We start from the raw sequence: 25,556 nt of genomic DNA on the forward strand, positions 1-25,556 counted from the left end.
ACATTATACACATTAGAAAGAAGATGAAAAAATGTATGACGTCAACTTATTTTTTATACCTCTTCCATTTTTTTTAATATGGCAATTGGGTTCTTGCGATACCGTTCATAACAGCGCCGCGGCGCCGTTATTAAATCTTCAATTAACGATAAATTAAATTAATAAAAATAAAATAGAGCGGATTAAATGCAGTTTATTTATTTGACACTGTGGTCAATTAGGATGAAATTCTTAAAAAAAGTATAAAATAAAATGACAGCTATGAGCTGTGTGTCGTATGTAACCGTTTTTGCGTATGAATTATTTACATTTATTGTATGAACTAAATAAATACCTAACCACCACGTTTTAAAATTCTTTTCTGTAGAATTAGTATTAGCCTTATAAATTATTGTAATTGTAATGATGTTCATTTATTATAAATATAATTTTTTTATTGCTTATTCGGGTGGACGAGTTCACGGTCCACCTGATGATAAGCGGATACCGGAGCTCATAGAAATCTACGACGTAAATGCCGCCACCTACCTTGAGATAATAGTTCTAAGGTCTCAGTATAGTTACAACAGCTACCCCATCCTTCTTCATATTTAATCTTTTTATATAAGAAAGCAAAAAAAAAATTAGATAAAATTATCTATAACACCTTGTTCATTTCAAAATAAAATAAGTTTTTCTTATTTTAGGCAACTTTTAAAGAAAGTAAAATTTACCCACAGGAGAGTAAGAAGTAAGGGAGTGAGAGTAAGAGTACTCTTCTTCTTAATTGTTAAAGTTAACAAACCGATATTCCAACACCTGCCTTAACTGATAGTATCTTAAATTTTAAAAGATAATGAAATAAGCAATTCTTTATTCATTTGTTTAAAAATTATAAAATTAAAAATATGACACTTTCACTCTGGTCTAACATCTTTGGTAAATAATGTCGAAAAATATATACTATCTAAGGCACTATTTTTCTATAGCTTTAGTTTGACAAAAGGATAAATCATTATAATTCATCTTTAATCTTAAAACTACCTTCATCACTGTCCTTGTGAAACAGATTCAAAATCATTTTTTCATAAGTATCCCGTTTAAAGTAGTAAACAATATCAGATCTGTTAACAAAAGCTTCTTTATCTACAAACGAGCTATAGAATTTTTTGTTTTCTATCATATCTTCAGCATCAGGTATCATAACCATATAAGTGGAGACCGCTTCAGCTGCACCCTCATAATCTTTTGTATAATAGTAAGAAATCTGTAGATAATCTAGTACATCAGTAAGGAATTCTATTCCTGATTGATAGCTAAATTTTTTCAGTATATCTTGGCATTGCTGTTGGCAGTGTAAAAGAGATGCTATGTTATTTGCAATTGTTATGAAAAACTCTGAAGATATCTGTTGGTCTGGTTGCAATTCACATTCTGCACGGCAATTGTTTTCCACTGAAAAGTAATCCTTGATAGCTTCTTCAAAATTAGTTATTGTTTTTTCCCAATCATTTTTATTGTAAGCATCTTTACCGTTTTTGTAATATATCATGAAGTTTTCAATCAGCAAGTCTTCTATCTCATTTACATCTACTTCTGGTTGTTGACTGTAATATTTGACATTATTTAGCATCGTGATATCATTTGGATGTCCAACATGAAATGTATATGCTGCTGAGGCAGCTTTTGGTAAAGCATTCATTTGGAAATAACAAACATGGAGATACTCAAAAGGTTTTCTAGCTGACATTATTGGAATGATATCTTGAAATTCTTCTTGGAGATGTGTATCGGCAACAGACCCTATGCATTGTTTAAGGCACACTGTTTTCTTGAAAAGCAGTTCATAAATTTTTAAATCTTCAATATTATTTTGTATTTCTGAATTGTATTGATTTCTGTTACATTTAAGTCTACAGTTAATTATGCGTTTTCTATAAACTCTATATAAACTGATAGATTCTTCGAACTGAGCGATACATTCAGTCCACCTCTCATCAGTATATGCTTTCACGCCTTTATGATATTTATTTTTTACCGCCGACAATTTAACAGATTCATTGATAACAATTAACGACAATAAGACAATTATTATTTCTCTAATTAGTAACTTCATTTTAACATACTTTTTACCAAACTACTTATTATAAAATAACTCCTTGCTTTTTACCTTCGGTAGAAGTGTGCAGTGTTCTGTGCTTTTTACAAACTAGAAAAAGCCATGGTAGTTTTAGATAAAATGTACCTATTTATTATCTATGGGGTCAACTGGGGTCAACACGACTAACTCGAGTAAGCTCGAGTTGAAATCACCATAACTCGAGTTGGACTCGTTATCTCGCTGGCTATACAATATACATTAGCAATGAAACATGAATTAAGCAAGCAAGCAAAGAACCGAAGGTAATTATTTCTTTGGGTAGGTACCTATGCGCTTCGGCCGCTTCGTGTTCCCGCCATTTTGCTTTGACCGATTTACACCGACTGTGACCTGTTGGAGTTTGAGTAAATAATGGCTTACTGAATTTGGCCCCCTTTTTTTAATTTTCGTTAATGTTCGAATGTAAAAATTGTTTGTTCGTCTTTCAGTTATTTATAATTAATTAAACAAATGATCACCCTTAAGTGGGTTCCCCTTACTAGATATCTTTATTTTTATCACTCAGATTAATTAATTTGGATCAATTATTATTATCGTTTGTTCGACGACTATTGGTGATTGATCGATCATAAAAACAATTAAATTAAAAAAAGAAAAAAATGAAGCCTTGTAATATATATCAGTCAAGATACTTCTTGATAATAATAATTAAGTTAATATAGACGTAAATAAATATATTTTTTTAAATAAAATCATGCTTATAGAGTATAATAATATACTTAGTCTGGCCATAAATACTGTTACAATTAAAAATAAACAAAATATTACATTTGAATTTGGAATCTGTCATTTTTATATGATTGCTCATTGAGTTCTCATTTTGGCGCCAATACATTGTACAATATTTTGCGATATTAAAAATGGAGTGGGGTGATAAAGAGAACCGAATCGCTGTGATTGCATTACACAAAGTAGGTATGGAGCCAAATCCAATTTTTAAAACTCTCCATACGCTTGGTATTAGTAAAATAATTGTGTACCGGGCTATTAATAGGTGCAATGAGACCTCCTTTGTTTGTGACAGAAAAAGATCTGGCCGTCCACGTAGTGTTCGTACGAAAAAGGTGGTCAAAGCAGTAAGGGAAAGAATTCGAAGAAATCCTGTCCGAAAGCAAAAGATTTTATTTCATAGCACCTAGAGCCATGTCGCGTATTTTAAAAGATGACTTAGGACTTGCAGCCTATAAGAGACGTACTGGTCATTTCTTTATCGATAATTTAAAAGTCAATAATTTAAAAGAGAATAGGGTGGTAAAATCGAAACAACTATAGTCGAATTTTTAATTAGACGAAGCCCACTGACAGTAGCTAATGTCACTTTGTAAAATAATGTTGCTATATTTAAAGTAATAGTGATGCGTTCTTGTTCAATCAGATGAATGAACAATGAGTGTGAATAGTTAATCATTTCAAACTATAAAAGAATATTATTTCTAATTTAAAATAAAATTGTACAAAAGTGCTCTGATATAAGTTACTAGTAGTATGTAACTACAATCAGTTTTTTGACAGCTTATTACAAAGCGCGGCGCGGCGACTAGTGCCAACACCGATCAACGCCGCGCGCGTCAGTTGCCATTTTGTTTGTAATTCGGCTTCTAACCTCTGGTCTGATAGCACGAATGTTTTTTCTGCGCTCACGCTGTTTAGTTATTGTTTTTGTTAAGTTTTTCGTTACGTTGTGTTTGTGGAAATTGTTGTGTTTATTTGTTGCTATATTGTTCCGTACAAACGATATGGATCCTCAACCAAGCACGTCAAGCCAAAGTTTGTCTCCAAGAAAGAAGAGACCGCGGATTGCTTTAAGCGTTACCGAAAAAGCTATGATACAAAACGTCTACAAACACGTATTTGAGGAGAAAGCTGCTTCACTATTACCTATTGAAGCTCCCGAAAAAAAAGAATGTGTTTCGAAAACAGCTGACATTTTGGGAATTGGTGTGACCTCAGTTTACAGAGTATTAAAAGAACACAAACAAAATGAACAATTTAAGTCTCCCGAGAAACGTGGACCGAAACACAGTTTCAAAGATAAATTAGACGATTTTACTTTTGCCGCTATAAGGCGAAAAGTACATCATTTTTTTTATGCAAATGAGCCACCCACCATTATAAAGGTATCTTAAACTTTATTCCTTCTACTGCATTATATTCTGTGTCTACCATAATTTTCTTTGTAAAACCAAAGTATTAGATTGCGTGGACTTCCTTACTCAAAAACTTTTTTTATTACTTTGCAGATTCTTAAGGTTGTCAATGAAGATCCAGACTTGCCCGATTTTTCTTGGAGTACATTAAGAAATGTTATGAAACATTTAAATTTCAATTATATCAGAAAATCAAGACAAAGTATTTTAATCGACAGACAGGACATAATTTTATGGCGCCAGCGATACCTTCGAAATATTAAAGAGTATCGAAAGGAAGGAAGGTATATTTATTACCAAGATGAAACCTGGATCAACGAAGGTAATTACAATTTTCTGTTTTCTTTATATTAAATTGTACTTTCAATAATTAATTAATATTTTTCACTGTCTTGAAGGTCATGCACCGAAAAAGGTATGGATTGACCAAACAGTTTTATCGTCCCGCCAGGCCTTCCTAGATGGCTTGACCACTGGTTTAAAACAGCCTTTAGGAAAGGGCAAACGATTAATTATCGGCCATATAGGCGGGGAAGAAGGATTCGTAGAAGACAGCCTATTAATATTTGAAGCCAAAAAGAATAAAGAAGATTATCATCAAGAGATGAATGCTGATTCCTTTGAGAAGTGGTTTAGGGGGGTCTTGCCAAAACTAAAACCTAATTCCGTAGTAGTGATGGATAATGCCCCCTACCACTCCAGGAAACTAGAATCGCTGCCTACAATGTCTTGGACTAAACCTAGGATACAAGAGTGGCTAACGAGCAAAAATATTTCATTCGAAGCAACAATGGTTAAAGCTACTCTTATAGACATTGTACGGCAGCACAAACAAGAACATTGCGATAAGTATGTTGTGGACGAGATGGCAGCGCAGCATGGGGTAATTGTGTTACGTCTGCCCCCATACCACTGTGAGCTCAATCCCATTGAGTTGGTATGGGCGCAAGCTAAAGGATATGTTGCAAGAAATAACAAAACCTTCAAAATGACAGAAGTAAAAAAACTTTTTGAAGAAGGACTTCAACATATCACACCTGAAAAATGGAGTAGCTGCGTGTCTCATATAATTAAAGAAGAAGACAAAATGTATGGTCTCGACCACATGATCGACAATGTTTCAGACAGATTTATAATTAATGTCACCGAAAGCGATAGTGATGATTTTTTATCTGATGATGAATAAAAACAAATTATGTAATAAGCGATGTTTTTTATTTTCATTACCTACCTATAATTATTATATTTTACAACATCATACATCTATAGTTTCAAGTACATGATGTATTGAAAATAGGACAGTCTTACAAGTTTCCTCGCAATGTTTTGCTTAATGTTTAAAACACTCGGTATTCAGTATAGGTCGATACTATAGGAACATAGTCATCGAAAACTAGTTGGTATGTACAAAGCTGTACCCGATATCGGCAGTTTGGCACACTAACTATTCACTAGACAATGGAGGCAATTTCATTCATTAAGGAGTTTTTTCAATTATTCACTTTGTCACAACACTATCTTTATTTCATCAAAAACTGACAACACAGTAAACGTCAGTTTACTTCGTCTAATAAAAAATCCGACTATACTGAAGCGGTACGCAAAGGGAGGTCATAGAAAAATTTTGTTTACGGATGAGAATTTTTTTACAATTGAGCAACATTTTAACAAACAAAATGACCGTATTTATGCTCAAAGCTCTAAGGAAGCTTCCCAATTAGTTGACAAAGTGCAACGTGGGCACTATCCGACTTCAGTGATGGTTTGGTGGGGTATTAGCTATGAAGGAGTGACTGAGCCATACTTTTGTGAAAAAGGTATCAAAACACCGGCACAAGTGTATCAAGAAACCATTCTTGAGAAAGTAGTGAAGCCCCTTTACAACACCATGTTCAATAATCAAGAATGGTCCTTCCCCTAAGACTCAGCGCCAGGTCATAAAGCTTGGTCTACCCAGTCTTGGTTGGAAACGAACGTTTCGAACTTCATCAGAGCTGAAGACTGGCCGTCGTCTAGTCCCGATCTTAATCCGCTGGATTATGATTTATGGTAAGTTTTAGAGAGTACAGCTTACTCTAAACGCCATAATAATTTGGAATCCCTAAAACAATCTGTACGATTGGCAGTGACAATTTTTCCCATGGAAAGAGTGCGTGCTTCTATTGATAACTGGCCTCAACGTTTAAAGGACTGTATTGCAGCCAATGGAGACCGCTTCGAATAAGCTTTTTATACTTTAAATTGTTTTATATTAACTGAACTGAACCCACTGAACACAGCCTGGCCATGTACAAAGCACTGCGCAACCGGTGCAACCATTTGTGCAGAGATGCTAAAAGACTTTACTTTCACAAATCACTTGAAAATCGCAGCCCTGCTCATACTTAGAGATTCCTTAAATCTGTCGGCATTGGCAAAACTCCCGTCTCTTTTGTCAAGGATACTGACTTGTGCGCCCTCAATAAGCATTTTTCTCTCCCTCCTGTGTCACTTAGTGATTCGTCAAAGACGGCCACGTTGCTTAAGATTTCAAGTCTATCCGTACCCCGGATCCCTATTTTTGACTTAAGTCCAGTCTCGGTTACTGATGTCCGTAATTCCTTTTTCTCCATCTCATCCACGGCTGTTGGAATTGATAACGTATGCTCTAAAAGGATTGCTCTAATCCTTCCAACGGTAGCACCTATACTTACCCATATTTTCAACTTTTCCTTTACCTCTAGCAACTTTCCTGATTCTTGGAAACAAGCCTACGTTGTTCCTATCCCAAAAAGCCCCAATCCTATTTTGGCATCTCAGTTCCGTCCTATATCTATACGTCCTTTTCTTTCCAAAGTCCTTGAGCACATTGTCCACCGTCAGCTGTCGTCTTTTCTCCTCTCCCACATCTTCTTAGCTCCTTCCAATCTGGTTTTCGCAAGGGCCACAGCACGGTTACAGCTCTTCTAAAAGTGACCGATGACATTCGCTGGGCCATGGAAAACAAACAACTAACTTTATTAGTGTTGTTAGATTTCAGCAGCGCTTTTAACTCTGTTGACTTCGATGTTCTGATCGAAATACTCAAATCAAACAATATCTCCTCGTCTGCTATTAATTGGTTTGATAGCTACCTTCGGGGGCGCACGCAACGTGTCCGTCTTGACGAGACTTTCTCGGATTGGCAGAACGTCAGTGCGGGCGTTCCCCAAGGTGGTGTTCTTTCTCCTCTTCTGTTTTCTGTGTTTATAAACTCTGTCACTAGGCTTATATCTTCTAAATTCCACCTCTACGCAGACGATCTCCAGCTATATCGCCACTTCTCGGAGCCTGACGTTGAATCGGCTATTGCTGCGATGAACAGTGATCTATCAGTGAATGGGCAAAAGCCTACAGTCTGCACATTAATCCGAGAAATTCACAGGCTATCATTATAGAGGGTAAACAATTGCGCAGTAGACTCAGCGATCCTATACTCCCCCAATTTATTTGGATGGGACTCAAATAACTCTAACCGATTCAGTTAAAAATCTGGGTGTTATTGTAGATCGACATCTTTCGTGGAGTTCTCACGTTGCTGAGATTAGTAGGAAAGTGCATTTCGCCTTGCACTCGTTGAGATGTCTGCAGGGCTTCTTACCTCAGCATAAAAAAATATCTCTCGTCCAAGCTCTCATTCTACCCATAATTGATTACGCCGATGCCTGCTACTTGGATGCCACTGACAAACAAACTTGAGAGGATGCAAAATCTATGTATCCGTTTTATATACAATCTCAGAAAATTCGATCATGTTTCTCATTTTCGCAAAGAACTAAAATGGCTCCCTATACGCCTTCGTAGGAATACTCGAATATTATGTCTCCTATTCAATATCCTACATAAGCCCACTTCTCCCTTATATTTACGTGAGCGATTCTCTTTCATTCGTTCTCTTGATGCTCCCTGCAGGTCCAACCAACGTTCTGTTTTGTTATTCCCTTCCCACAAAACCAATTTCTATTCTCACTCCTTTACTGTGCACGCCGTCAGACTGTGGAATTCGTTGCCGGATGACATCCGAGTTTGCAAGTCTGTTTCTGTTTTTAAATACAAGGTCAAACAATTTTATCTCTCATCAACCGAATGATCATGGTTCTATACTCTTCGTATATACGAGTGTTACTGTGTTACTTAAAATATTTGCTATGTGTATGTGCATTACTACAATTCTCATGTTGTATTTGTTATTTTAGTAATGTGTTATTTGTTCTACACACACTCATCACTTTTTATTATCCTCTCACAGGTCTGCTGGAAGAGTTTTCTTAAAGAAATAAGCAGTGCCTTTGTACATCATTTACATGTTTAAATGTGTAATAGCGGTGGTTTATTAATTGTTTAATATCTGTGAAAGTGCACAAATATGGGAAAATGAAACAAAGCTGCTGGACGTAACTTCTCAGATTCCTCCAAAAAGTCACTGAAAAAATCTCAGTAAATGACCACCATTTTATTGCGATTATATTTCATCCCATATCATCTTATTTCATTTAATTTCATCCCAGTTGATTAATGTCTTAAATTAATCATCTTCATTTCTTTTCATTTCATTTCACTCCATTTTATCATTTTTCATAAAAATAAGATTATAAATTAAAATAAGATATGACTTAAAGATCTTAGTTACCAGGTCATAAAATCCATTAAAACAAAAGCATAGATTATACACTTAATACCTATTTGAGAGTGAATAGCTAGTCTGGACTAAAAATTAGTTGTTTTTTGGGAGGCACTTGGATTACCTGGTTATTAATTTAATTTTGTTTTAAGCAATATTAAACTAAACGTTAAACCAACTTTTAGTTGCACGACGTATAAAACGAAATAAGTTTATCTTGATTTACCTCTAAACTTTTCAAAGGTTCGATTTTGTTTTCTGGAAATTTATGTGAGTATTTAACTAATGTTTTGGAATTTAGGATGCATTGCCATATGGATATTTAACATACGGACGTTATCTATAGCTTTCAAGATGCATTTGGGCGTGAACGTCTCAAATGCATTACAGCAATTGGAAAGTGTGAAAGCTGCTGTGGACCAGAGCAATGATCCCAAGCTTAAAGTGAGTAATTCACAATTTAATCATGATATCCAGTTACACCCCAATTCAAATGAGGTTTTTGTTTTAAACTGAGATTTTCCATATAAATACTAAAAACTTAATAGATATTAGACTGAACATTCCCTCTTTTTAAAAGTTCTTGAAACTTAATATATTTTTAATCTCTTCAAAGCTATTCATCACATAAGCCGTAAAAGTATATGCTTTCTATGCCAAATTGAGTCGTAGCATTTAATATAGTACACTAAGTAGTTTTGCAATAAAGTATTTTTTATTAACTTACTGCTTTGGAAAAATAACCAAAATCATACAATGCTAATCATTGTTGTGCTTGTGACCATTGTTGAAATGATTTATTTAATATAAACAAAGACCCAAGGTTGATTAACATTAAGCATTAATTTGTTTCATTGCTTACATTTGCAAAGATTCGATATGAAAAAGCAGCTAAACTAGGATTATTTTTAAAAATTGTAGTTCCGAAAAAATATAGATTATACTTATAGATTATAGTTCAGATTACTGATTGTAGATCATCTAACAGACTTTAAAGCTCTTAACTTGCCTGTATTTTACATATACTTGATTTCTGCAAAATTTCTCTTTTGATTGAATTCTCTGAAAATTCTCTTTTTATTTGATAGGAAAATTTCTCAGATTTTCTAACAAGAATGTAATTTTTTATTAAAATTTTTGAAGTTATTCTTTTAGTTCTTTGAATTTTTGGTTTCTAAATCTTTTATTTGCTAATGATTAGTGCAAGAAAAATTTTATTAAGTATTGTATTTTTATTTGGTAAGATGCATCAAAACTGCCTCCTTCAGGGCTACATAGTATGATCATTGAAGAACCTTAGACCATTAAAATTTATAAAAAACATACTTAAACATTTACATTTATAGTCCTATTGTGATATAAATGAACCTGTGTTTTATGGAAAAAAGGCTTAATTACAGATTTTAAATAAAAAATATTAACTACCCTTCATACCTATGTATAGTTTATGTTTGGGTAATTATTTATTTGACCACAATTAACATCTCATAATATAATGAAGTTAAGCTTACAAAAGTTATGGAAACTTTGTATGAAAATTATTAAAAGTATTTAGTTGCCTTTTTCCTTAACTGTTCAGTTCCTTATTATGTAGCCTCATGTCTAATATTCTTTGATATATTTGATTATTCTTTTGGTATTATAAAAGTTTAAAAATAATAGACACAAATATGTAATATATTTTCATTTCAAATTTTAGGCTGCAACCAGTGATGATTTGAACATGCTAATAAGTTTATTAGAGAGTCCCATATTACGAAGTATTACAACACTTCATGACTCTGTGGGCATGCTTGCAACTCAGGTTGCACATCACCCATCAATTTTACCTGGAGATTTTGATATTACTCCTGCTGGTAAGTTTTTAACCAAAAAAATATCCTGATTAAAATATTGCCCATTTTTTATATGGAACTTATTATACCTAACCAATTTTCCTAAATAACTATATTTGCTCTAAAGGTGACTTGGCATTACAAACAAGAAATTTGTATGGAAATCAAGAGGGTGAAGAGGAGCAAAGGGTGCCCCAGGTCTCACCTCCACATAGTATGGAGTTTGGATCTGATAATGAACATATTCTTGGACTTGATAGTGGCTCTGTTGACTCTAACATGTCTCCTAAACAAGTATGTAAAGATTAAATTGTTATTTACACTATGTTTTACAAAAGTCACATGTTTTTCTAATTCTACAAATATTCTTAAAATGTGAATATGGTTTTCCAAGTTTTTATGGTTTTCCAAGTTTTTACGAACTTACCACGGGACCAGTTAACGCGGCGTGATTGTTAGTAAATATTTATTATTATTACTTTTTCTAAAATGTACTAAACAGAGCATGAGAGCATTATGATTCACAATAAATTCATTTCAATTTGTTTTTCAGAGTCGTGGCTTATTAGATTTGTCTCGTAATGATGATTCTTTAGTATCTACCAATCACAACGTAGTAGCAGGGGACTGGGCACAAGTTGAAATTATAAATCTTGTAAATGATGGAACTGGCCTTGGATTTGGTGAGCATTAGTTATGTTCAAAACTTATTCGACTGAGAGATTAATGAGTGCCTTGAAATGTATTTTTGTTGTTAATAACATTCAAGTTAATGTTACTACCATGTATCAAATTCAATTTTGTTTTACTTAATCAAATTGAGGAGATTTTTTATGCCGCTCACATTTCATTTAATTTTACACAGGTATTATAGGTGCTAGAACAAGTGGTGTCATTGTAAAGACGATACTAGCAGGTGGTGTAGCTGATCGCGATGGCCGACTAAAATCTGGAGATCACATTCTACAGATTGGAGATGTAAATACTCAAAACAAAAGAATATTAGTACATTTAAAAAACATTATTAAGGAAAAAATATTTGCCTAAGTTGTTTAAACTATATATGTAGTATAAATTACTTTTACAGTTTAATTTTGGGTTTATTATTTCCGACGTATGGACTTATGTACAATTTTCATGGTCATTTTGGAATAAACCGTAAAAGTCGTTCTAATAATCTCTATGATTCTTGAAAATGAAAGAAAACAAAGCAATGGTTTAGTTTGAAGAGGTTTGGTGTTACAAACAGTTGAAAGTATCTACTTATGTTGTATTTTACTATCTTTTGCACACACCTTCATTCGCTTTACTAAAAGTTTAATATTGGTTGGGCGATTGGTGAGCTGGCACGGGTAGGTAACCACTCCGCCTATTTCTGCCGCGAAGCAGTAATTCGGTCAGATTTGAAGGATGACACATGACATAACCATTGTATGATACAAGTAAGACTTGGACCATAATAATATGTCTCGAGGTGTGGGCTTTTTTTTTATATTGCTTAGATGGGTGGACGATCTCACAGTCCACCTGGTGTTAAGTAGTTACTGGAGCACATATACATCTACAACGTAAATGTGCCACCCACAAAGTGTGGTGGCATTCACGTAATAATGTCTATGGGGTCCAGTATCCACTTAATATCAACAATCCATTAAAATGCATTCGAATTATCCGCTCAGGTAAGCCTTATGGAGATGGGTTCCGAGCAAGTAGCTGGTGTGCTACGTGCGTCCGGTAGTCGTGTGAGGCTCGTCGTGGCGCGAGCAGTGGATCCGGCGGCCTTGCATGCGTCACCCGCTCCCGTCGTGCCTGCCAGGTACTTCGTTATACCACACTTGTACCACATTGCACGTTTTAATTCTGATATTGTGTGCATCGGAAAAATAAAACAAGAAGCAATAAACCTGAAGTCTTTCACTCTATGCCTGTCTCTTTTTTTATAAAACAGCTGTGTTAAAGACAAACAGTGGTCAGCGCCACCTGTGTATACCAGCCATACCGGGGCCTTAGTGAATTCATGTCTACTTTAACTCACCGAGCCGTATAGACAGTTTTGCAAGACGTGTTTCATACTCGATACATTTTCTAATGTATTACTGTTATAGTGTAAATTTTAGCTCTATGACATGTCTTTCTTCGAACCAGGCTGGAGAAGAGTACTCGTTGGCAGCGGTTTGACTGTGCCCCTGGCATTGAACGATGATACCCACTCACATAAAACCAAACCCGCAAATTTTAATTTGAGTAATGACTGGTGGTAGGAACTCTTGTGAGTCCGCGCGGGTAGGTAACACCACCCCGCCTATTTCTGCCGTGAAGCAGTAATGCGTTTCGGTTTGAAGGGTGGGGCAGCCGTTGTAACTATACTTGAGACCTTAGAACTTATATCTCAAGGTGGGTGGCGCATTTACGTCGTAGATATCTATGGGCTCCAGTAACCACTTAACACCATGTAGGCTGTGAGCTCGTTCACTAATCTAAGCAATAAAAAATAAAAAAAGGTGGGCCGTGTGCCTACAAGGGTAATAATAATAAAATAATTTCAGGCTTTTGTCAGACCCCGAATCGCTGGATCGCTATCTCATGGAAGCTGGTTTTGAGCAAGTGTTCCATACGCAGCCCGTGCCTGTCAGCTCCACTTCGACGAGATTTGTATTTGACAATCCCATAACACCCCCTCCAGATTCAGGTAAATTGCACACGTAAAATAAGTTCGAACATAATCGATTACATAGAATATCGAATATAATAGATGTTTATTGAAAGAACTAAATAATACTCCCACAGATGCTGAATCACCAGAAGTTGATAGATTCACGGTTCAGCTGAAGAAAGACGAGAATGGCTTAGGGATTACTATTGCAGGTAATGGCGATTCTTTTACTTTTTTTTTTCATGAAATATTATGAGATGTTCCAGGAAAACGGTGGGATCCGACTGAGACTTCAGGAGAACAAAATAAACACTATTAACAAAATAAAAACGGTTAATAAAATTTGTTTTTTTTTTTTTTATTGCTTAGATGGATGGACGAGCTCACAGCCCACCTGGTGTTAAGTGGTTACTGGAGCCCATAGACATCTACAACGTAAATACGCCACCCACCTCGAGATATAAGTTCTAAGGTCTCAGTATAGTTATAACGGTTACCCCACCCCTCGAACCGAAACGCATTACTGCTTCACGGCGGAAATAGGCGGGGTGGTGGTACCTACCCGTGCGGACTCACAAGAGGTCCTACCACCAGTGATTACGCAAATTACAATTTTGCGGGTTTGGTTTTTATTACACGATGTTATTCCTTCACCGTGAAAGTCAATCGTGAACATTTGTTGAGTACGTATTTCATTAGAAAAATTGGTACCCCCCTGCGGGATTCGAACACCGGTGCATCGCTACATACGAATGCACCGGACGTCTTATCCTTTAGGCCACGACGACTTCCGATGTTACCGCCATTAAGTTCGATTTTTGAACTTGGTACATCGATGGCAAGTCACGGTTTACTTATTAAGCTCCTAGCGCCCACAGATATAACAACGTGAACGCTAATATTCGGTGGCAAAGCTGTGAACTCGATTTGACTAATAATGGCATATTACAGAGTAATCAAAATTATTAAAAAAAATTAAACTAGTACATAACCATTATGATATATGTTTATATATAACTAATAGGATTGTACGAATGCTGTTTTTGATGGTATTAAATAATTATAAAATATTATCCATGAACTTCCGAACAACAAACTTGATGTAACCTATAAATGCCTATATTTAATTCATCACATCATCACATCACAATTGTATTGGTTGTTCATGGACCAGGTTATGTTTGCGAAAAGGAGGAGCTGTCAGGTATATTTGTGAAGTCGGTGACTCCGGGGAGCGCTGCAGCGTTGAGCGGAATGGTGAGGGTCAATGACCGCATCGTTGCCGTCGATGGCGTCTCCCTCGCAGGGAAATCCAACCAGCGCGCTGTGGACGCCTTGAAACAGAGTCGCAACGTTGTCACGCTAGAACTAGAAAGGTCATTGTTAACATAAAACATTAAAACATATATTATATCATTCATAATCATTGAACAGCAAAATTTAACGTGTTTTAGTAAATATTTTTTCTCCTACTTACGCCGAAAGTTCGGTTTTCAGTTCGGTTCGCTTTACAAGGAAGAAAGACTTTTTCTCCCTGGGTACTGACAAGTGCGCATGCGCGTTAGTGTCTACGTCTGCTTTCACTTACCTAAAATTTTCCGTCATTGTTGTGCTCGGGTAGTTTGCAATATTGTGTTCAGTGTAAAAGTGAGATAACAAAAGGCAATAAAATTTAATAGTGAAATATTAAACGAAGATGAATTCACCAGACAGTTCTTATTCAATTAGTAGTAGTATATTTAAAAATTATAAAACAGTGAAATTGTTTTTTTTATGAGTGGGGGGGGCATCGCCCCCCCAACCCCCGGCCAGTGCTTCGCCTCTGAACCCCGGCTCGGTACTCCACGGGTGCTAAGTTTTTTACAATGTCGAACTTTCGGCCTGGTAGGAGAAAAAATAGTGTGTGCACCGCGGGAAAAAAGTAGGACATCTCATCCCGCGTGTTTGCCATTTTCGACAATTTTACACGCGGGAGGAAATGTCCAACTTTTCTCCCTTGGTGCACAATGTACTATACTTTTGAAACTAAATTCTCTCTGATAGAAGTAAATTATTATAATGTCGTTTTACTCATTGATATTTTTTTTTGGAAGAAATTATTTTCGTACATAATATTAATTTCATAATATTTATTCGAATGTACATTCTATATCAAGAAAACGGGAAGCTACAGAAGAGTAGTGCCAATGTTAAGCGATTAATAATAACATTTTAGATACCTGCGTGGTCCGAAATATGAGCAACTGCAGCAAGCGATAGCGGCGGGCGAGGCGGCCGCCCCCCCTCCCCCGCCCAACCCGTTCCTGCACATGCACCGTCCCGACGCACCTTCTCCTGAAATAGAAATACAGCTCTCCAACCTCCAAATGTAAGTATATGCTCAATTTTTTTTATTTTTTATTTACTAGCTGTACCCGTTCGCTTCGCTGGCCATTTAAAATTAACCTTATTATTTCTCACCTCTCACAAAGATTATCATCATTAACGCCCCCGCAACTGGTGTAGAGAGGCCAACACTCATATAAAAATTAGCCTATCCATTAAGTACATGTATTTTCTAATAGATCCTAGGTTTGAAGTCAATCGGATGCATGGTTCAGTAGTTATAACGGAACATCCGTAAAAACCACTGTAGATTTATAAATTAATATAGATTAGTCACACAATACACATCACAAGCTAAAAAGGTACATAAAAAACAAGTAAAAAAAAACTTAATATTGTTGCAACATATATGTATTTTAAAACACGCTTAAATAGCAAACGGGAACTAAAAAGGCAAATAATATATTTTTATTCTGATTATCCCGGTCGACATATTAGGCCAAATTAATAAAAATATTGCATTTTCATCGATTCTTGGTACTGATATAAATTCAAATTCATCGGCGTTTTGAAGTTGGCAAAAATTAGCTTGAAAAATACCATTCTATAAACCGCAGGCCGTATAATGAATATACTCAATATCAGTGGAACATACGTGAAGCCTAAATATAAATATACACACAAATAAAATGGTGAGAGATCGTAAAATCAGTGGTAAAATCTGTTGCAGGTCTTCGTAAATCGCGACATCATCGCACCCGTTTTTACAGAAAAGTAATCGTGCGCTCCGATTGGACAATCTCTTAAACTAATGCAATTAATATTTGAATATCATGTCTCAAATTTACTATAAACTCCAGTATGGCGCTTGTAATGGAGTGCATCGTATCTAATATTAACTTTACGGTTAATTCTAATTCTAATAAATAAATGATTAGTGTATCAATTGAAATATAACATTTTAATTAATGTATGACTCTAATATTACAGTACGGATAACGGCACAGATGACGCTGTGCCTCTAACTCGCAGCAGTCCTCCGGCGACTGCACTGCGTCCGGCACCAGCGTTCGAGATGCCACGGACTCCTGAACAAAAAGAAACTATAAGAAGGAAATGGCAAGCTATATTAGGTAAACATTTAATACCTTAAGCCACACCATCGTTTCTACAAGCGCTGTCCTAAATAGTCTTTATTAACTTTAATTAATTTGTGGAAAATCACAATCTTTTATTAAGTAAGTTATAGCATTAAGAAAACACTGGAGGAAGAACTCGTTTCAAAATATCACCACTGGAGCGCACGAGATGTATGAGGCTCCAGATGTTAAGATTAAACAGCACTTTGCTTAAAGTTGAGTGTAGGCAAAAATTGAAGTTAGTACCACATTAAGAGAAAACATCCAAAGATGTATTTTTAATGTACTAGCTTTTGCCCGCGACTTCGGCCGCGTGGAATAGTTATTTTGGCATAACGCAAAATTTTACCCGCGACTTCATTTACGTAGAAAGTGAAAATATTTTAGAATAATAGAATGTTAAGGAGCTATTTAAAGTACCAAAATCATGCAGTTTAGCTGACTTCAAAAGAGGAGGCTATCAATTCGACCACCATTTTTTATCTATGTATGTTCACCGATTTCTCGAGAATGCTTGAACCGATTCTGATAATTATCACTGAAAGAATATTTCAAATTTTTAATTTTCAATTTTTCGAATCGCGTACTAGGCTGCACTAAAAGTATAGTAACCGGCAAACTTCTTGAGCAAATGACCTTGACTGCGCAGAACCGAATTTTAGATCACTTTGGTGGTGAGGGTGAGGCGCGACGGCAGGGGAAATCGTATCGAGCGCGTTATTGGTAGATCAGTCGAACCTTGCGCCCCGCACCGCGCCCTCGTTCCGCTTGCTCCCAAAAGTACGCTTGCGTACAGTGAAAAGTCTATCGTTATTAATCGTTAAGTTATTTGTTATAATTGCTAAAATTTAAAGAAGATATAAATTTTAATGGCTCGGTATGAAGTTTACGACGAATTAAGAAAGAGCTAGGCTTCAGCTGGAAAAAAACAGAAAATAATCGGAAGCTGGTAATTGAAAAAAATTACATGCGATTACTACGAATCGAATATCTTCAAAAAATAATTAATTATAGACAAAAAAGTAGACCGAACCGACCGAGTTGTAAACTACACTGATGATCCCTATGTCGACTCATCACGATGATAGCAACTCGGGTGATAAAAACAGTGATGATGATGGTCAAGATTATGATAACGAAAAGAAAAATTACAAATACCCGCTTCGCTTCAACTGAACCAAGACTTGGCAACAGCTCTAGTTTTGATTTAATAGAAGGAATATATATTTTACCTCAAGATTAAATTATTACAATTATTAACCTATATTTTTTGTTGATGTTCTCATAAATATATAAATAAATACATGTTGATTTTAATAATTTAATTGCATTATGACGCAGAGTAAATAATGTTTTTCACGTGAGTGTACCATGCGCAAACTTACCCCCACTACGTCAACAAATGCTCACGAAGTTTGCCGGCTATTATAGCAGGAATGGAATATTTCCACAGTTCCTGTCATATTAAAATCTTTTTAATTGAAAACTCCTTGGTTTTAAAAATCGAATACCATTTATTTATTTAAAAAAAGATTCTCGGTCTTGTCACGAGGTTTTGTCAAACTTGTTTAGTCGTTGAGAAAATGGAATTGACTCGAGAAAATTCAAGAGCGATGATTTATTATGACTTTCGAAGTGACTTTAACATAAAAACAGTGTGTTGACCGGATGATTTCTGCATTTGGTGATGAAGCCCCATCCAAAACCACAATTTATCGCTGGTTTGCTGAGTTTCAACGTGGACGTGTCAAGCTCAGTGATGATCCCCGTCAAGGTCATCCAAAAACTGCAGTCACCCAAGAAAACGTTGATGCTGTGCGTAAGCTGGTTGAGGAAGATCGACATGTGACATACCGCGAAATTCAGGCAACTTTAGACATTGGCATGAGTCAAATACAAATAATCTTGCATGAACAATTAGGTGTAAAAAAGTTGTTTTCCCGATGGATACCGCATTCGCTCTGTGAAGAGCAAAAAGCGGCTCGCGTTACTTGGTGCATCAGAACTCTCGAAAGATTCCACGCAGGATCCTCAAATGCTGTATACAACATTGTATCAGGTGACGAATCCTGGATATACGCGTACGAACCCGAAACAAAAAACCAGTCACGAGTTTGGGTGTTCGAAAATGAGTTAAAGCCAACAAAAATTGTTCGTTCACGGAGTGTTGCAAAAAAAATGGTGGCCATGTTTGTCTCCAAAACCGGCCATGTTACGACTATTCCTATTGAGGGACAAAGAACGGTTAATGCAGAATGGTATGCTAGCATTTGTTTGCCACAGGTCGTTTCTGAACTCCGTAAAGAGAACTGCAACCGCCGCATCATCCTCCATCACGACAATGCGAGTTCTCGCACCGCGCACAGAACAAAAGAGTTTTTAGAGCAAGAAAACATAAAATTATTAGACTATCCGCCGTACAGCCCCGACCTAAGCCCTAATAATTTCTATACTTTCCCTAAAATAAAAAATAAATTGCGTGGACAGAGATTTTCATCACCTGAAGAAGCTGTGGACGCCTACAAAAGGCCATTTTGGAGACCCCAACTTCCGAATGGAATGGTTGCTTCAATGATTGGTTCCATCGTATGGAAAAATGTGTCAAATTTCGCGGAGAATACTTCGAAAAGCAATAAATACATTTTTAAATAGTAATGTTGTGTCACTTCGTTAATTCCCGAAATTTTCAGTGCCGCCCTCGTACGGTAGTTCCTGAGATTAGCGCGTTCAAACAAACAAACAAACAAACAAACAAACAAACAAACAAACAAACAAACAAACAAACAAACAAACAAACAAACTCTTCAGCTTTATAATGTTAGTAATGTACCTATATGTTTGACGGTTGCAGGCGAGGACGTGGAGATAGTGGTAGGCGTGGTGGTGCGCGGTGGGGGTGGTTTGGGCATCTCGCTAGAAGGCACCGTGGACGTGGAGGGGGGCCGCGAGGTGAGGCCGCATCACTACGTGCGCTCCGTGCTGCCCGAGGGGCCCGTGGGCCGCGCCGCCGTGCATCGCCCCGGCGACGAGCTGCTCGGTACTCGCACTATACTGTCTCATACGTCTGTTCCTTAACTGTCTGTTCAGTTTATGGCGCAATAAAAGGGGTTGGGAATAACGATAGGCAGGTCTGAGATGCTTAAACATTCGAAGCAACCATCATCAGCACAAACAATTATCTTGCTCGAAGACTCTTGTGAGTTCGCGCGGGTGGGTACCACCACCCTGACTATTTCTGCGGTGAAGCAGTAATGCGTTTCGGTTTAAAGGGTGGGGCAGCCGTTGTAACTATACTTGAGACCTTAGAACTTATATCTCAAGGTGGGTGGCGCATTTACGTCGTAAATGTCTATAGGCTCCAGTAACCACTTAACACCAGGTGGGCTGTGAGGTCGTCCACCCAGACAGCAGTAAAAAAAAAGATTCCACATTCCAAATGTTATCAGAGTATTCAGTTTCGAATTACTAGTTTCTACGACCATTTGTCCGATTTATTGAACATCTTGCGAATCGCCCCAGGCAGCCCCTCAACACGCGACGTAAGTTCAAAATGTGGAAAACGTGATTCGTGTCCGGCTCCTCCAAAAATAATGAAAATGAGAAAATTGCCGTTGTTTACATGTACTTATTATTAAATAAATAAATTACAGAAGTGAACGGTCATCGGCTCCTGGGCATGAACCACTTAGAAGTGGTGTCAATCCTGAAGGAATTATCGAGTGAAGTCTGCATGGTGTGTGCGAGACCTCGACCTGCTCCCCCTCTCGACCTGGCGCCGCCTGCCACAACATTAGTGAAGGTTAAATGCGTTTTATAACTATTATATACTTACCAGAAGAAAAAAAACCATTTGTATTAGATGAACTAAAACTATTTTATTTTATTAGTGAATAAACAAACTCAAATTACACTTGGTGTCAAGTGCTGGCACATAGCTGTCCCCTCTGTCAAACTAGGTCAGAGTCTCAATTGATTTGTATAACGATTATTTTACGAAACTGGAAGGTATGATAGCTTCGTGCCGCAAAAGACAGAATTGTTGAACCTGTCCGTACGGGCTCACATATGTTGCAATGGTGATTATTTGATTAGTACAGTATTCCACTCGGATTAATTATTCGTATGATCATTGCTAAAATAGAATGTTAATGCTTAGAGAAAAAAATTAGGACACCGCTCAACTATTTTGACCTGGTTTTTAGGAATTAACAGAGCCTACAGCTAATACTTCCGAAGTCGACATTTTAGCAAGCAAAATTAGGTAGAAGTTTCAATTGCGCTAGAATATTGGTTAACCTATTTTTTAAACTAAAAAATTCGATTGCGTCAGTAGTAATAGGCATTGATAAAGTAATATAATTATTATAATTAATATAATAAATAGGCTTGATTAATTAATATGATGTTATCTCTATTACGCGGAGGCTGTACACGTTATCGCAGACACCTACATAAATTAAGGAATCAGTCTGTCTGTCAATCAGAAAGAAATGTAGTTGTTCTAAGATCCAGATTGACAATTGTATGTTTAAGTAACCGCGTTTGTTGTTCATTGACATAAGGTACCTTTTATTTAAAATGGCATTCATACTTCAATGCGTTCATTGTTGTTGTGTATTTGCATAAGACAAAAACAAAAGTTTTAAAAAAACAAAATGAACAGGTCTGATGTCTTTTTTCAGTGACCAAAATCGGTATCCATGATGTTTGGGGTTGTTAGTAAAGTGCCCATTAACTCTTACAAGGTGCCGAGAACGGTAAAATATGTTTGTTTGCATGAATGATTCATATTTAATTTGTGTAATCGAGATTCTAGTAAGAAGTTCCCTATAAAGTAATAAGTAAAAGGCATTTCCGACATTATGGTATCGAAACAATACTTGTGTCTTGTTAAAATAAAAATCCTTATCCTAATCTATGTATTGTAAAAACAGATGTAATTTCCATAGATATAAAGCTGAAATTTACAAAATGCACGTTCTTCTGAATCGGCGGTAGGCTGTTAATTTCTCGTTGCATTCATTGTAGATTTGTATCTTTGACGTAGCCTTGGTAACTTATCTGTATCTATGTTGATAGAGTAGTTATTTGATTCTGTGTTTAAAAGATAAAATATATTTCTTCTTCAAAAATCTCTGTTACACCGTAAGGCGCACCTAACCTCGACTATTCAGTGGCATTTATTTTAATGTAGAAATTAATCATTTTTATTAATACTTTAGGCGAAATCGGACGGTAGCCTGGCGGGTGCGGGTGCTGAGGAAGGCGGGTCGCTGTCCGCCGCTGGGAAAGTTCGTTCCCGGAGTCTCGAACCACTAACCGGACTTGCTATGTGGTCTTCTGAGCCCCAGATAATAGGTACCAAACATTTTTTGTCTTAACAAATGTAAATTAAGACCAGTTTAAAGTGTTATATAGTTTTATCAATGTCCCTGTGGCAAAAGTTTCCAATGAACTTTTTATTAAAAGTTTAATTATAATTAACAATTATAACCAATTAAAACTATCCCAGTTTAAGGTTTATAGTTTTTAATGATTTCGATGTAAGGTACAGCTCGATGGTGCTATATCGACTGTAGGGCTGCCTCCTTTCTCGAAGCTTCGTGGTCGGCCCGCCCGCATGCATGCCCCTCCAAGACCCACGAGGAGAACAAATAGGGATGTGCGCGTTTTACAATTAATTAAAAAAAAACTTTTCATTAAAAGTTCATTGGAAACTTAGCCGAAACTGAAGTATTAGATTGATGAGACTGAAGAATAATTTTTCGCTTTTTGCCGGTCGTACGTAATCACTACATTGGCCGTTTAATTTCACTCTTATTATTTTCATTAAATTATTTTCAACCTTTCAAATATTCTATAGTTTTTATGATGACCCAGGTTTTATTCGTTGATATTTGAGTATCGTGGTAACTACTAACAAATTTTCTACAGAAAAAATTTGGCCGTCAGAAATAACGCAAACCCGCAAAATTATAATTTGCGTAATTACTGATGGTAGGACCTCTTGTGAGTAGGCGTGGGTGGGTACCACCACTTTGCCTATTTTTGCTGTGAAGCAGTAATGCGTTTCGGTTTGAAGGGTGGGGCAGCCGTTGTAACTATACTTGAGACCTTAGAACTTATATCTCAAGGTGGGTGGCGCATTTACGTTGTGGATGTCTATGGGCTCCAGTGACCACTTAACATCACAGGTTTTTCATCCTCTGTTGATCTGAACGAGTTTACATCAAATTGCACAGGAATTTCATTGTGATTAACAGAGCTAGTGAAAGGCGAGCGTGGTCTGGGGTTCTCGATCCTGGACTACCAGGACCCGCTGCGGCCCGCGCATACGCTCGTCGTCATCCGCTCGCTGGTGCCGGGCGGCGTGGCGCAGCAGGACGGCCGCCTCATACCCGGGGACAGGCTGCTCTTCGTTAACGATCAGGTTTTTTTTTATTTTTTTTTATTGCCCTTGTAGGCGGACGAGCATACTGCCCACCTAATGGTGAGTGGTTACCGTCGCTCATGGACTTCAGCAATGCCAGAGGCAGAGCCAAGCCGCTGCCTACCTTTGTCGCAGTCTATCAACATTATCCAAGTCCAATGCGCTGGTAGGACCAGATACGCTCCACTCTTAATACTTCAGACCACGTTGCTATCGACACAGCCGAGGACAGGCAGGAATGGCGCATGATAATACAGAAGAAAGTTGTTAGAGGAGGCCACGACCCTCAGCACTGAGGATTATCGACGCAAGGAGGATCATCATTATACAACACTGAATTTATCAGCAGCGGTCGTTCAGATTAACTAAGAATAAGATCTAGAAAGCTTTTATTTATTCAAATACGAATGTAGTATAATTACAATTTGCAAGTTCTTGATTTGTGAATTTAATTAACTTGATGAACGATATTTGATATTAAAATGAAACTTATCATTGACTCGGTCAGTCGTCGTGGCCTAAAGGATAAAGACGTCCGGTACATTCGTATTGAGCGATGCACCGGTGTTCGAATCCCAGGCGGGTACCAATTTTTCTAATGAAACACGTACTCAACAAATGTCACGATTGACTTCTACGGTGAAGGAATAACATCAAGCAGGAAGCAGTATGCGTTTCGGTTTGAAGGGTGGGACAGCCGTTGTAATTATACTTGAGAACTTGGAACTGATGTCTCAAGATGGGTGTTGCATTTACATCGTAGATGTCTATGGGCTCCAGTAACCACTTAACACCAGGTGGGCTGTCAGCTAGTCCATCCATCTAAGGAATAAATAAAAAAAAGTCTACAACTTTAGGTAATACAATTAATCCAATAAATTAAAACAAGTTATGGTCCGCAGAATCTTGAAAATGCGAGTCTAGAGCAAGCGGTGGCGGCCCTGAAGGGCGCGCCCCGAGGAGTGGTCCGCATCGGGGTGGCCAAGCCTCTACCCCTGGCCGACGCGCCGCCGCCGCTGCCCACCACGCCGCCCCCCAACACCTTGAGGTCCTCCTCTTAAACAACTCACTTCAACGGACAAACCACATATCACCGGCAGTACTGCGATTACACAGCCCACTCAGTTTCTCGCCGGATCTTCTCGCGTTTCCGATCCGATGGTAGATTCTGCGAAGCGCTGCTCTTGCTAAAGCCAATGTTAGCAACACGTCCCCAGAGCTCACCTACACGCTAGGTTACCGCTGATATAGCCTCTCAAGGCTATCAACATAGGCAGGGGAAAAAAACTGCGATGAGTAGCGCATATGTAACTACATTTTTCTTTAAACCCGAAATGATAACTACTAGCCTTACTAAAAACTATGTTACGATAAACTTTGTGAACCACCATTTATCAGCTATATAATATTTACTATGAACAAGATACATTTTTAGTCTAAGGGAAAAATGTGTTAATAAATAGCAAGGTCTCTTTAATTGACACTATGCAAACTTACAGATTAAATGCCTATTTCTGTCGTGAAGCAATAATGCGTTGCTACTGTAAAACTGCGACATAGAACTCAAGTCTAAAGGTGGGTGGCGGCGTTTACATTGATGATGTTCTAGGGGCTTTTTAACCATTTAACACCATATGGGCCGTGGGCTTGTCTACCCATCTAAGCAATAGAAAATGTGTATTGTTTTTCAATCAAATAATGGTAACCAAACCGCAAGTTTTATTGATCAATAAAACTAGTAGTAGCAAAGCATGATGGCCTTTCTGATTCCCATTAATGTAACTAATTTTTAACCCTACAAGGCTCAATCTTTTTTTTTCGTGAAAAAAAAAAAGTTTGTATTTAGTGATCAGAAGATAGGGAAAACTTATAAAAATAGAAATAAAACCATATTTTACGAAAAAATCAACTTCAGTTCCACATATGGTACACTGAGCCTTAACTATACTTTTTGGTATACTAAACTAGTACAATTGAATTGTTTTGGAAGTTTCCTATGAACTTTTTTCCAATTGTCAATTATTCAAAATGAAATGTCTATTACCTATATTTATATTTAACTTTTTTATATATTGCAAAATCATACTTATTCTTTCTTTCTTTCTGGTCGTTCCCTCAATGCTGAGGATCGTGACTGTATGTCAATCTTCTCCACTCGGTCCGGTTCTGCGCCATATGTACCGCTCCTTGTATCTGGCCTCCAGTCACCTCCTTGAGTTGGTCCACCCATCTAGCTGACGCTCTTCCT

The 25,556-nt window shown here is 37.1% G+C and overlaps 3 protein-coding genes across 3 annotated transcripts; 2 read left to right on the forward strand and 1 right to left on the reverse strand.

The window, feature by feature from the left end:
- Nucleotides 1-175: 175 nt before the first annotated feature.
- LOC114248438 (cartilage-associated protein) lies at nucleotides 176-2,400 on the reverse strand. The gene has a single exon (XM_028181683.2). It carries the CDS (start codon nucleotides 2,093-2,095, stop codon nucleotides 995-997), a length of 1,101 nt encoding a protein of 366 aa, XP_028037484.2. The 5' UTR covers nucleotides 2,096-2,400; the 3' UTR covers nucleotides 176-994.
- A 1,097-nt stretch (nucleotides 2,401-3,497) lies between these two features.
- On the forward strand, nucleotides 3,498-5,491 carry LOC149502954 (uncharacterized). The gene is made up of 3 exons (XM_089727652.1): nucleotides 3,498-4,257; nucleotides 4,381-4,609; nucleotides 4,686-5,491. The coding sequence occupies exons 1-3, from the start codon at nucleotides 3,763-3,765 to the stop codon at nucleotides 5,471-5,473; spliced, it is 1,512 nt and encodes a 503-aa protein (XP_089583778.1). The 5' UTR covers nucleotides 3,498-3,762; the 3' UTR covers nucleotides 5,474-5,491.
- A 3,480-nt stretch (nucleotides 5,492-8,971) lies between these two features.
- Nucleotides 8,972-25,337, forward strand: Patj (patj crumbs cell polarity complex component). Its single transcript, XM_089727433.1, has 17 exons — nucleotides 8,972-9,196; nucleotides 9,273-9,370; nucleotides 10,626-10,782; nucleotides 10,889-11,055; nucleotides 11,315-11,444; nucleotides 11,627-11,739; nucleotides 12,441-12,577; nucleotides 13,308-13,450; nucleotides 13,549-13,626; nucleotides 14,589-14,790; nucleotides 15,630-15,782; nucleotides 16,730-16,872; nucleotides 19,730-19,915; nucleotides 20,529-20,677; nucleotides 22,101-22,236; nucleotides 23,142-23,308; nucleotides 24,211-25,337. Exons 2-17 carry the CDS (start codon nucleotides 9,281-9,283, stop codon nucleotides 24,367-24,369), a joined length of 2,310 nt encoding a protein of 769 aa, XP_089583559.1. The 5' UTR covers nucleotides 8,972-9,196; nucleotides 9,273-9,280; the 3' UTR covers nucleotides 24,370-25,337.
- Nucleotides 25,338-25,556: the final 219 nt, after the last annotated feature.

Source organism: Bombyx mandarina, chromosome 05 (genome assembly GCF_030267445.1).
Source record: "Bombyx mandarina strain Sakado chromosome 05, ASM3026744v2".
Lineage (NCBI taxonomy): Eukaryota > Metazoa > Arthropoda > Insecta > Lepidoptera > Bombycidae > Bombyx > Bombyx mandarina.